Source organism: Eretmochelys imbricata, chromosome 10 (genome assembly GCF_965152235.1).
Source record: "Eretmochelys imbricata isolate rEreImb1 chromosome 10, rEreImb1.hap1, whole genome shotgun sequence".
NCBI classification, from domain to species: domain Eukaryota; kingdom Metazoa; phylum Chordata; order Testudines; family Cheloniidae; genus Eretmochelys; species Eretmochelys imbricata.
This window is the reverse complement of record NC_135581.1, coordinates 32,084,055-32,097,032: the sequence shown is the minus strand read 5'-3', so window position 1 is coordinate 32,097,032 and position 12,978 is coordinate 32,084,055. Positions and strand designations below refer to the sequence as shown.

At 62.0% G+C, this 12,978-nt stretch overlaps 1 protein-coding gene across 1 annotated transcript; it reads left to right on the top strand.

Moving 5' to 3' along the window:
- The first annotated feature begins 369 nt into the window (after positions 1-369).
- Positions 370-10,793, top strand: PDIA2 (protein disulfide isomerase family A member 2). Its single transcript, XM_077828798.1, has 11 exons — positions 370-595; positions 2,669-2,875; positions 3,448-3,581; positions 4,149-4,286; positions 4,847-4,963; positions 6,408-6,533; positions 7,321-7,515; positions 8,321-8,441; positions 9,133-9,314; positions 10,179-10,271; positions 10,713-10,793. Exons 1-11 carry the CDS (start codon positions 370-372, stop codon positions 10,791-10,793), a joined length of 1,620 nt encoding a protein of 539 aa, XP_077684924.1.
- Positions 10,794-12,978: the final 2,185 nt, after the last annotated feature.

The following is a 12,978-nucleotide window of genomic DNA, read 5'->3' as shown; positions in this document are numbered from 1 at the left end:
CTGGGGCTGGTGTGGGAGGCCTCAGAGCCGAGGCCCTAGGGGCAGGTGTGGTAGGAGCTGTGCCCAAGGGAGGGTGCTTGGGGATCTACTGCCCAGCCCCAGGGCAAAGTGCAGTGGGTCGCTGGCCTCCGCTATTCACAGTCCCCAGCCTGGGCCTGAGAACTGGGCTGGAAAACAGCTCTTGCAGCCACCTGCTTGTTCCTGGCTGCACGCCTTATCTGAAGCCGATCAGCCAGTAACAAAGGGACACGAGCGCCATGGGCCAGGCGCCACCCGCTCCTCCGTGCCCTTATCTTCCCCCGTCGCCTCAAGAACACCTTCTCCTGCTGGTGGCTGGTGCGCTGCTCGCCTGCTCTCCGCGCTGTCACCATGGGCTACTCCAAGTCCCCGCTGCTCGTGGTCCTGCTGCTGTCGCTGGCCTGGCTGGCGCCCACCTGGGGAGAAGACAAGGATGCCCAGGTCGAGGAGGGGGTGGTGGAGGAGGAAGAGGACGTTGTCTCTGATGAGCTCCTGGAGGAAGAGGATGTCTTGGTTCTCCACCAGCACAACTTTGAGCGAGCCCTGCATGAGCACCGCCTGCTGCTGGTGGAGTTCTGTAAGTTGGGGGAAAGGGGTGAGACACAGCTCAGGCCAGGCAGAGGGTATCAGCAGCAGCATGGGCCATATCCCCAGCCAGCTGCCCAGCTGGGCTCGCAGCAAACCCTGTGTGCTGCCACTGAGTAGCCGTGGAGCCCTGGGTTCAGGGGCCCCAAGGATGCCTGCTCTATTCTGGGATTAGCCCTGTGCATGCCCTGCTGGTCACTGGCTCTCGGGAGCACTTGCTAAGGGGAAAGTGGTTGCAGCTGTCAGCGCAGGTGCTTGGCCCTGTCAGCTGCCAGTGGGACCCTGGGCATCTGTACTCTGAGCGCCAGGGAGAGCAAACAGTGGCTGCCCCGTGCTTGGCTGTCCTTCAGCGCAGAGCTCAGGTGGTGGCTTTCCCACGGGAAGGGTGTCCTGGCTTGAGCGAGGAGACACTGGCCGGTTAAACATTAATGTGCAGGCAAAGCTGGTCCCAAGGCCCAATGACTCCCTAGGGGCCACAGGAGCCAGAAGAGTGGTACAAGCAAAGCCACAGAGCCAGAGCTGTGATTAGACCCAGGCAAGCAACATCATGAGCCTGGCCTGGGCGCAGAGCCTGCACTCCTCTCCCCTGCCCCTGGGCGCAGATCCTGCCAGGGGCTCCCCTGGGAACAGCTCCAAACACACACTCTCTGGGCACAGATCCTGATGTGTTGTCCCCTGGGCGCAGATCCCAACGTGCTCCCCCAGGACCTGGGTGCAGATCCTGCCATGGTCTTCCCTGGGCACAGATCCCGATGAGCTCTCTCCAGGGCCTGGGCGCAAAGGCAGCAGTGCTCTCCCCGGGGCCTGGATGCAGAGCTCTCGTCCCCACCATTTATTGCTGGCGGCTCTGCACCAGTCACTGCCTCAAGCAGCTCCACTGGCAGCTCCTTGCGCAAGTGCATGCGGGCTGGCAGGTTGTGCTTGCTCTGCAGGTGGGACGGTCTGTGGCTGTGCTCTGTCTGGACGCGGGCATTGCCCACAAGGCCTAGCGTCAGAGCCAGAGGCCGGGAAGTGGCCTGCATGGCCTGGCTCACAGTGTGGCACGGCACTCCCAAGCATGGCGCCATGGGCGACCCAGCCGGACAGGGTCCCAGCGTACTGGCTGTGTGTGAAGGGGCCAGGGCAGCCCAGCTGGGCCCTGCTGCCTCTGGGGCCAGGCCCAGGCTGCTCTTTAGGCCAAGCAATTGGAGGTGGCGGAAGGGGTCACCTTTGCTGGGAGTCTGTGACCCCCACAGGGAAGCCTCATAGCCCTGAGGGGCCTGTCCCGAGTCACGGAACAGGTGCGGTGAATGGGCCCAGCTGCAGAGTGTCCCCAGGCCTTGCTGTGAACTGGGGCCAGAGCAGGGCCATGGGGGAAGGAGGGGACGTGTGGTGCCAGGCTGAGTCTCTCCATGGAAAGGAGCCGAAGCACCCCAGGGCGGGGCAGAGGCAAGGGAGCCTTGGAGGCGCAGTCATGTCCCTCACCTCACAGCGTGGCTGACAGCAGGAAGGACCAGCCAACACATCATCCAATGACATGGGATCCCCCTGGCAGCCCTGCCGAGCAGCACCGTCCCGCCCTCTTGGGTAGCATAGGGGGCCAGCAGAAGGGCAGAGCACCTGGGAATGAGAGGCAGGACCGGGTGGGTTTGTGCTTCCAGGCCCTGAAGCAGGCTGCGTAGCCCCGACTCTGCCCCAGGGGGAACCCAGCCCTCCAGGGGGCTGTCAGATGGGTACTGCCCTCCCGGCAGAGCCAACAACAACCAGTAACCAACTAGGGGTGACAGCTGGGCCAGGCTGGGCAAACCCAGGCTGTGCTAGGGGCGAGTCTGTGCGAAGCCCCCTGCCCCACGCTGGGTGCTCATGCCATCCCTCTTCCAGCCCCCAGCAGGCCCCAGGCTGTGACAGTGACCCCTGCTGGACTCTGTCCTGATCTCCCCAAGATTGGGTGGGGCAGCAGAGCATGAGGTGGTGGAGCCCCCAGGAGGATTTCATATGAGGTGGGCCAGGGTAGGATGCTGGGAGCTGCTCCAGGCAGAGCTGCGGGGGGGCGGTCTCATCCACTCAGCCTTCCCCTTTCTCGCAGATGCCCCCTGGTGCGGGCACTGCCAGGCCTTGGCCCCTGAGTTCACACGTGCCGCTGGCATCCTGAAGAATGACTCCATGGGCCTGCGGCTGGCCAAGGTGGATGCGACGGAGGAGGTGGACCTGAGCGCCGAGTTCGGCGTTACAGGGTACCCGGTGCTGAAGCTCTTCCGAGATGGGAATCGCACACACCCCATAGACTTCACAGGTACAGCCTGATACTGCCCTGGGGGGGGGTCCCTGCTCTGGAGCATGGTGGGGCTGGGATGGGATCCTCACCCAGTACAGCCTTGGGGTGTGGGGCAGTGGTGTGGAGAAGGGGTTGTGGGTTTGCAGTGCAGGGGAGGGATTGTGTGGAGCAGTGGATCAAGGTGTGTGGGAGGGGTTGTGGAGTTGGGTGCAGGGGGAGGGACCATGGGGGGCTTCAGTGTGGGGGTGCAGGGGAGAGGCTGTGCGGGAGGGGATGGGTTTGCAATGTGTGTGTGAGTATAGGTTTGCAGTGCGGGGGAGGGGTGTGTTGGGGCTGTAGATAAGAGTGCAGGGGAGGGACTGTATGGGTGTGTGGTGCAGAGGAGGGGCTGAGTGTGTGTATTTGCAGGGTGGGGGGGCTGTGGGGAGGGCTGTGGGCCAGGGTTCAGGGGGGACTGTGGCTGTGTGGTGCAGAGGAGGGCTATGGAGAGGCGTTTGCAGTGTAGGGGGCGGCTGTGGGTTGCAGTGCGGGAAGGGCTGTGTGCCATGGTGCGGGGGGGGCGCCCCAGGCAGGTGACGTGCTGTGCGCAGGGCAGCGGGACTCCGAGGGCATCGTGCGGTGGATGCGACGGAAGGCTGGCCCCAGCGCGGAGCTGTTGCAGGATGAGGCCAGTGCCCAGACGTTCATCACGTCCCAGGACGTCATCGTTGTCGGGTTCTTCAAGGTGCGGGGCCTGGTGGGCAGGAGCGGAGGCCATGGGGCCTGGCAGAGCTGCTGAGTGTGGAGCTGGGGCAGCCTGGTTTCAGCATGCCCCTGAGCTGGGTGGGGCGGTGGCTGCCCAGGGTGTCTAGATGGGGACTTTCCCCACTGGCTGGCAGGGCCACTGCCCACACCACAATGTCCCCCTGCCCTGGAGGCCCTGAGCTTGGCCAGGAGGTGCCATGATCCAATGCCAGCCCTGTGTGTATGCTGTGGGAGGGCCCTCCAGCACTTGCCCCCCCAGTACTCACCTCTCAAAGGAGTGAGCACCTCCCCTTCCCTGGTGCCCCAGTAGCGCCATAGACCAGCCCTGCACACTCAGCCCAGTCCCACCCCCTGCCTGCTGGGGAGCAGCTCATGGGCGAGGGGCCAGGGCACTGTCCCCGTGGCGCCAGCATCATGGCATTGTGGCTGTGGGAGCCATGTTAAATGGAGGGTGCTCTTCACCAGTGGGCTGCCAGGGAGCTGGTCTGGGTGGGCAGCGCAGTGCCCCTCCCCCCAGACCAGCTCAGGGCCTCCGGGGTGTTCGCAGGACCTCCAGAGCAAGGCTGCGCAGGGCTTTTATGAAGTTGCCAGTGATGCTGTGGACGTGACCTTTGGGGTCTCCAACAGGACAGAGCTCTTCCAGAAATACAGCGTCACCCCCGACACCGTCTGCCTCTTCAAGAAGGTGAGAGGTGGTGGGGCAGGGTACCTGGCACTGGTCCTACTCCAGCTACAGCCCAGCAGGGACATGGGGATTCATGGAGGATAGGTCCATCAATGGCTATTAGCCAGGATGGGCAGGGATGGTGTCCCTAGCCTCTCTTTGCCAGGAGCTGGGAATGGGCGACGGGATGGATCACTTGATGATTACCTGTTCTCTTCATTCCCTCTGGGGCACCTGGCATTGGCCACTGTTGGAAGACAGGATACTGGGCTAGATGGACCTTTGGTCTGACCCAGTAGGGCCGTTCTTATGGGCCACCCAGAGATGGACCACCCAGAGATGGGCATGAGCACTAGCCCCAGCAGGTGACAAGGAGGGTACGTTGGGATGGGAAAGGCCTGGTAGGAGGGGCTAATGTAATGGCCAGGGCAGGGCATTTTCCCAAGGCTGTTGCCCCAGCAGGACATGGCCCCATGGGGTGCCCTGCTAGTGCAGGGGCAGCCTGGGGCCCTGCCCAGCCTCTCCCACCTTTAGCTCCATGCTCTTGGTGTGTGTCACTGCCCCACCTTGGTTTGTTGCAGTTTGATGAAAAGCGGGTGGATTTCCCTCTGGATGCGGAGCTGGGCCTGAACAAGGAGGAGCTCTCCCGCTTCATTGTCCTGCACAGCCTGGAGCTGGTGATGGAGTTCACCAGTCAGGTGAGACACACACCCCGCCCCCCACCCCCCAATGAGAACAGCCCCAGAGAGACCCAGCAGGCTGTATCCCAGAGGGCTTTACACAGACAGTGCACTGCAGGGCAGGGCTGGTGGAGGGATTACAGCCCTCTGATGTGTGTGAGCAGGGCTGGCCTAGGGCACATTGCTCTCTGAACAGTGGGGGGTGGGGGTGTTTGTGTATGCGTGGGGGGGATTATAGCTGGGGAACAGGGCTGGCTCTAGGCACCAGCAAACCAAGCACGTGCTTGGGGGTGGCACGTTTTCAGGTGCGGCATCCTGGCCATCTTTTTTTTGCTTGGGGTGGCAAAAGCCTAGAGCCAGCCCTGGCAGCAGCAGTGTGTCCTGCGCGGTGGGTGCCCTGGGGCTGCTACGGTTCGCATCGGGGACCAGCGCCCGCACCTTGTGGCTGGGCCGGGTGGGCTCCGAGGGCGGGACACTTGGGCTGGGGGCCGCCCCGCGGGGTGCACGGAGCCGCCTGCAGGTGCCGCAGGGCGGCCGCCCCCCAGTGCCACAGCCGGGGCTGGGCGAAACAGCCCGAGAGACCCAGGGGCTGCGGCAGGGCGGCCAGGAGCAGCAGCAGCCATGGGGCCATAGCGGGGACCGGTTCCCAGGGCACTGTCATGCAGAGCCCGCATCCTGCTCTCTGGGGCTCCGCTCCCTCTGGGCCTACCCTGCCCCGGCTCCTCAGCCCCCGCCGGGGTGGTCCCCCCGGCTCTGCCCTCCCCAGTCCTGGCCTGTCCTGGGGGCGGGAGCCCCGGCTGGAGGGACCCTGGGCTGAGGCACGGCCTGGGAGCCTGGCTGCTTACCCCAACCCTGCCAGCGCCGGACCGGCTGGAGGTGAGGGGGGAGTGGGCGGAGTCAGCACTGGTCAGGGGAAGCCCAGGGTTGGGGGCGGCAGGGGGTGCGGGTGGGGGAAGGCATTGGGGGGGCGTGAGAGCCCAGGGCTGGGGTGGCAGGAGGGTGCGGGGGGATCCCAGGGCTGGGGTGGGGGAAAGCCAAACATTTTTTTGCTTGGGGCGGCAAAAAAACCTAGAGCCGGCCCTGACTGGGTAGGGCTGGCCTAGGGCACATGGCGTGCTGCACAGCCGGATGTGGAGGGGGAATCACAGCTGGGGTGTGTGGTGGGAAATGAGGGGCTCACATCTAGGGGTTTCTGTGTGGATTGCAGCCAGGGCATTGGGCAGGGCTGGCATAGGGCACACTGCTCACTGCACGGGTGTGTGTGTGGATTGCGGGACACTGGCATGGGCAGACGAACACTCATGGAGAGTGTCTAGACAACTAGGCCTTTCCCGCCAGCCTTCCCAGGACCCTGGGGCTGCAGCTGTTGCCCTGGGTCTGTGCGGTAGTTGCTGCAGGAGCATGTGTGCGGGGACCCTTCCCACCCGCTCCACTGGCCAGCAAACCCTCTTTCTCTCCCTAGAACTCACCAAAGATATTTGGGGCAAAAATCCTCAACCATCTGCTGCTGTTTATTAACAAGACCCTGGAGCCCCACCTGGAGATCCTGGGCAGCTTCCGGGCTGCCGCACCCCCGTTCAGGGGCCAGGTAACCAGCTAGTCATGTCCCTGGCAGTGGGGCGTTGACCCTATGAGCTGCAGCCTCTGAGCCCAGCATGCCCCACTCACCTGGCCTGGCCGGGCCAGGCAGGCTGCTCCCAGCTGGCAGGTCTCTTGCCAGGGCTGTGGGACACCAACACGTGGCTGGCATCACATGCATGCACTGTGGGCTAGCCTGGCTGGGCGTGTGGTCGAGTTCCTTAAGCCTGAGAGCCTCATCCCAGCCCTGGCGTCTGCTGTCTCGCAGCCCCAGCACTGGGAATGGGAGTGGCTTGTTTTCTGGGCCAGGCTGGCTCAGGAGGGGCCCTATGCCTTGTAGAGGCTGGAGCACTGGCTCCTATCCTGGCCCAGAGTGGCCAAGAGGGGGAGTGAGGGTGTCAGGGAAAGGACAGGCTCAGATGCGCACAGTCCCAGCGCAGGCTCTGTGGGGCAATGAGGAGGCTTGGGGGGGGTCTCTCAGTCCCAGCGCAGGCACTGGGGGCAGTGAGGGGCCCTGCGGGGGGCTCCTAGTCCCAGCCTAGGCTCTGTGGAGCAGCGAGGGGGTGTGTGGGAGCTCTCGCTCCCAGCACGGGGCTGTGGGAGAGCATGGGGTGGGGGTCTCTCAGTCCCAGTGCAGGCTCTGTGGGGCAGCGAGGGTGTGTGCCGGGCTCTCAGTCCCAGCACAGGCACTGGGGAGCAGTGAGGGAGCCTGGTGGGGACTGTCAGTCCCAGGGCTGGGGAGGGCCCGATCGGGCTGGTCTGGGGTGCAGCTGCCCTACGTCTGTGCCCCACTGTAGGTTCTCTTCGTGCTCATCGACGTGAATGGGGAAGGCGCCCAAGTGCTGCAGTACTTTGGCCTCAAGAGCCGTGAGGCCCCCACCCTGCGCTTCATCAACACTGAGACCAATAAGAAGTACCGCATGGCCACAGATGAATTCACCACCCAGGCCGTGGGCTCCTTTGCCCAGGCCGTGCTTGATGGCAAGGTCCAGGTGCGCACAGCAGCCATGCCCAGGGCTCAGGCCCAGCCCACCCCTCCTGACAGCAGGAAGGGGAGCACTGCCATTTGTGGGGGTTGGGAGAGCTGAAGGCCACGTGCCACCACCAGATTAAGTGAGGGCAACCTGGGGGCCCTGGCCACATTCCTCCTGTTCCCCCAACCTGCTGCCATCCCAGCCCTAGCTCCTTTAATGCAGAGCACTTCCCAGCTGCTGTGTAGTGCCCCACTGAGATACAGCCACCTCTGGGTGGAGAGGGGCACCTGAGCAGGGGAGAAGATTGGGGGAAGACTGCACCCCTTCCCCTACAGAGAGTCCTTGCTGGGCTCTCACCCAGCCCTGCAGAGCAGATCTTGGTTTCCCAGCCAGCAAATACCAGGGGACTCCCCTGACTTCCCGGAGGAGGACGAGAGCTGAGTTGCCCATGCCAAGATCTGAATCTTTGGCTCCAGGGGGTTGGTTCTTAGACCCCCCTTGTGCGATGCAGCTGGATCAATCAAAAGGACCCTTCTTGACCATTCATGCAGACGTTCCCCTTTATGTGAAGTTTGCACAGAAATGCTCAGCCTGGAGGGCAGCGAGCGGTGTCTACTGTATTAGGAATGCTGAGTGCCCCCCCATCTGAGCGCCGCGTGAGCGCTGCAGGGCCAGGTGCGGGGAACTGGGTGTGAGGCCTGTGCAAGCCCGTGTGGCTCACACACACCCACGGCCCAGACGTTTGCAGCTGTAGCATCTCTTCGCAGCACTCTCCGGAATTGAGTTACCAAACAGCCCACACAGCCTCTCCCTCTCTCCGCAGCCCCATCTCATGAGCGAGGAGGTCCCCGAGGACTGGGATAAGCATCCAGTTAAAGTCCTCGTGGGCAAGAACTTTGAGCAAGTGGCTTACGACGAGACCAAGAATGTTTTTGTGAAGTTCTGTAAGTATCAGCAAGAGCAAGTCTGAGCCTCCCCTGCCCCCAGGCCTGCCTGATGCCCTCGGCCAGGGCCCAGTGCAGACACAAGCACCAACTCTGTATGCCACCAGACAAAGCTGTACTGGCAAGAGACTGCCTAGACGTGGGAGCTGGAGGATTCGGGCAACTCAGTCCAGCTCCTCAGGGCAGAGGGGACATTCCTAGCGTGTGTCAAGGGTAGAGCTCACTGTCTCAGGTGACCTTCTCTTCCCTGGGGAGGCGATTCCCTGTCTGCGCCGTCTCACCTCCAGGGAGCCTAGCAATTCCTGCCACACTGACCAATCCCCTCGTCCCGGGGAGAAGGGGAGTGGCACCTGGCAGGTGTTTGCAGAGTGTGTCCCACCCTGCCCTGGCCAAGCTCCCATCCAGCTCCTTTGTTGGTCTCCTCCAAGCCCTTCTGTCCCTGAGGAGCCATGACCCCACGCACTGAGAGAAATCATTTTAAGCACCTGGGTCACTCCCAAGCATCTACAGCATTGCTGTGTGTGGTGGGCAAAGACTCCAGCTGGTCCAGCCTGATTGTGCTGTGTGCCCCTGCCCTGCTGACTTTGCCAGTTTCCTGGCCCGGTTGCTGGAGCTGCTTTCCCAGCCCCAGTGCTCTGCCCCCAGGATGCTCCCTGCAGAGCAGACAAGCAACCCTTCTCTGTCATGACAGATGCCCCCTGGTGCACACATTGCAAGGAGATGGCACCTGTCTGGGAGGAGCTGGGTGAGAAGTATAAAGATCATGAGAACATCATCATCGCCAAGCTGGATGCAACAGCCAATGAAATCACGAATCTCACCATCCATGGCTACCCTACACTGCACTATTTCCCTGCTGGGCCAGACAGGAAGGTAGGTTGTCTGGATGGGATGGGAAGGGCCCACTGGGATGGGGGTGCACTTGGGTGCAGGAGGTGGGTCACTCCTGGACCTGTGCTGGGTGACAGCAAGGACCCATTCTAGGCTCTCATCTGGATACTGCATGCAGCACTGGTCCCCCAACTCACACAGGATATGGCCGAGCTCAAGGGGTTCAGAGAAGGGCGATGAGAAGGATCAGAGGTTGGAGAAAGTGAGGAGCAATTGAAATGACTGGGATTGTTCCCTTAGAGAGAGGGTGGATAAGAGGGGACAGAGTAACAGACTATCAGATACTGACTGCTCTAGATATGGTAGATTGGGAGCGTCTGGGCTCCCTGTCTCGTAACACAAGAAGAAAGAGACAATCAATGATCCCAGAAGGGAACAAATCCAACAGTGATCAAAGGAAATATTCTTTCACACAACACAGCCTGTGGAACTCACTGCCACAAGATGCTATTGAGGCCAAGAGCTCTGTAGGATTCCAACAGGGCCTGGGTGTTTCTCTGGGTAACGGGACCCTCCAGGGTTATAAGAAGATAGACTAAAATAATAGTGCTTTGGCAGAGCTCCAACCCCTCCTGCTTCTGGGCAGGAGCTACTCGCCGATGGGGTCAGGAGGAGACTTTCCTGGGCTGGGCTAGCCCCAAATTCTCTGCTGGGGGTTCTTGCACTTCTCAGGAAAAGCTGGTGCTGGCAATGTCAGAAGCAGGAGATTGGGCTGGCCCAGGCCGAGCATGGAGGGTGGTGGGTAGAGGCAGGCTAGGCTGCCCGCAGGGAGGTCCTAGGAGTTCAGCCTGCAAAGAGACAACCCTGCAACATCAGTGTCTCATGTTTCTCCTTTGCCTGCACCAGATGATTGAGTACAAGAGTGCCAGAGACCTGGAGACCTTCTCCAAGTTCCTGGAGAACGGGGGGACGCTGCCTGCGGAGGACACGCAGCCTGTGGTTAGTAGAGTCTCAGGGCTCCACCCTGCCACCCCTTGAAGCTTGAAGCCTGCTGACTCAGGCTGTTGCTTTAGCAAGGAGGTCACTTGGACCAACCCAACCCACCAACCTTCCGTTAGCCCGTCAGCCTGCAGCAGCCGGCTCCGCCCAGCCCCAGTGACTCTCCCACCATGGAGAGAGATGTGTCCCTCATGTCCCTCCCACATGGTCCCTTACACCCTTTCCCCATGGGGCAGAGGGCTGGGTCCCTCGTACCCCTCCCCCACCAGGGAGATCAGGGTCCCTCACACCCTCTCCCCCACTGTTCCTCATGCCCTTCCCCACTTTGGAGCAAGCTATGTCTCTCCTGCCCCTCTCCATGGGGTCCTGGCCTTGCCTCCGATGCATGCTGGGCCTGCTGGGGGCAGTGGCTTCTATGGTAACCACCCTGCTGTTCCCCAGGTTCCTGAGAGCCCAGAGGAGCCCAAGGACACAAATGGGACACGCCCGGCAGATGCCCCTGAAAGCAGAGACGAGTTATGAGACCCGCCCTGCACCTACCCCTGGGACCCCTGAGAGCGGGCACCTGGGGCATGGACTGACCCTGCACTGGGCTGGCCTGGCCTCTCGGGCCCTGCCTCAGGCAGCAGCTGCTCTCCAAACTGTGGCAAGGCCTACGGCGGGTGTGGCCTGGCACCTCCTCCTTTTGCAGAGCAGCCCCAGCCAGGAACAGGGCCATCCTCCATGCCCCCCACATGCTCCAGCCTCCACCCCATCCTGCAGCACTGATGGCCAAGAAGCCAGGCCCAGCATGCCAAGGGTCGCCCACAGCTCCCTCAGGCAGTGACACCAACACCAAATACCTGTGCCCCAAAATCGTGAGATTGGCATAAACGTCATGAGACCTGACAACCAGCTGTGGTGGTTCTTTGTCTCTGCTGCCGGGTGCAGGTGTGGGGTCCCAGCCCTGCAGCCAGGAGGCTAGCACTGGATGGTGCTATTGAAAGCTGAGGCCTATGGCATCACCTGCCTCCTGGAGCTGGGGCTTGAAGAACCCCTCAGATACCATGAACCTCCTGACGAATCTCAAGCAAGGGCAACAGCAGGGGTTGGGCGAGTGGGGGATGGGCACGTGGCAGAACCAGGAACATGAAGACCTGTGTGAGTCTCCAGCTTCAACCCCAGCTGCATACTTTCCCAGCACATCTCCCACAGGGGGAGAAAATGGGACAATGCATGGATGGCACGCTGGCACTGTGAGAAATGTGTCTGCTGTCCCGTGGCCCACAGGGCCTTCCTCAGCCCTACAGCAGGGAGGGCCCCTGGGCTAAGGGTGGGCCTCCATCAGCTGCAGTAAGATTGGGGCTTATCCCCCTGTAGCCTGCAGCATGAGCTCTCGCCTGGGTACCATGCTGGTCTCCCAGCAGGTCCCCACAGCCCCATGAGTCGGACCCCCAAAAATCATGAGATTTTTTTTAAAAGCTCCTAGTGGGTGTTTTAGGTCAGTCTCTTGCTGTTTGAACCCCCGCCCCGCTGCCCGTTTGCAGGGCGTGCGCGTGTGACATTAGTGTTACCCATTCTCCCAATGTGCTGGATACGGTGATTTTGGCCCCTGCAGCAGGAGCTCTCACCCCCACATCTGCCCCTCTCCTGCCCAGCAATGAATGCTGTCCCCAGACCCCCATCAGTTCTGTCCCCACCCAACCCCCCCTCAATTCAGCCCCCTCCTCAGTTCAGTTCCCCAGGCCCCATCACCACCCCAACAGTTCAGCCCCCACTACCCTATCGACCCCCACCACCCTCAGTTCATCTTCCCACCCATCTACTCAGAACCCACCATCCGCACAGCCCTCACCCTCCTCACGTCAGTGCCCCGGCCATAGTTCAGCCCTCCCAGCCTCACCTCTGCTCCACTTAGGGTTCTTCACCCTCCACAGGCCTGGGGGGGGGGGCTGCAGTGGGGTCCCCCGCCCACATCCCATGCTAGCAGTGGATCAGCCACCCGGGGCTGAGAGCACGAGTCCCGCCACGCGCAAGGCTGGCAGCGGGACCCCATCTCCCAGGGCTTACAGTGATTTCTAAGTAAAATTAAGCCTCACTCAACCTCGGCATAGAACTCCCAGGTGGCAGGATTTTTTTTTCCAGCGGCAGCCAGCGTGGCCTTTCTGTTCATGTTCCCAGGTGCTGTAACCACATATGCCCTCTGCCCCGTCCTCAAGGGACTCCAGGGCCAGTCAATGTAAAGTTGCCCAGCTGTTTCTCTGGCCCCAAGCCCTCCTTCTCCCTCCATGGAGGCAGGGCCCTTGCAGCCCAGCTCAGTAGTGCAAGCAGGGGGCCTGGTGGAGGCAGGCCCTGCAGGAGGAGCTGAGCTGGGGCAGGCAGCTGATTTGCCCAAGGGCTTGGCATCTAGCTGAGGGGGAGCCCAAGGGTCAGTGGAGCATGGGGAGTCAGAAAGGCGGGCAAAAGTCAAGGGAGGGCTCAGGCTGGAGGGAGTCGGTGGGGAGGGGAGATCAGGAGCCCCATATTATCTGAACAGCAGCCATGGTTCCTGTCCATGTGCTATGGGAAGAACCCCCAGCCCCAGGTGGGCCATGAGATCACAGGGACAGCGCCAGACCAGCGCCCAGCACCACCACAGCAAAGCCCAGAGAGATGCTGCCAGGAGGCCAAGCCCAGGCTGGGGGATGCGGAATGGGCTGAGCCAGCCCTGGGGAGGCACAATTGGCTT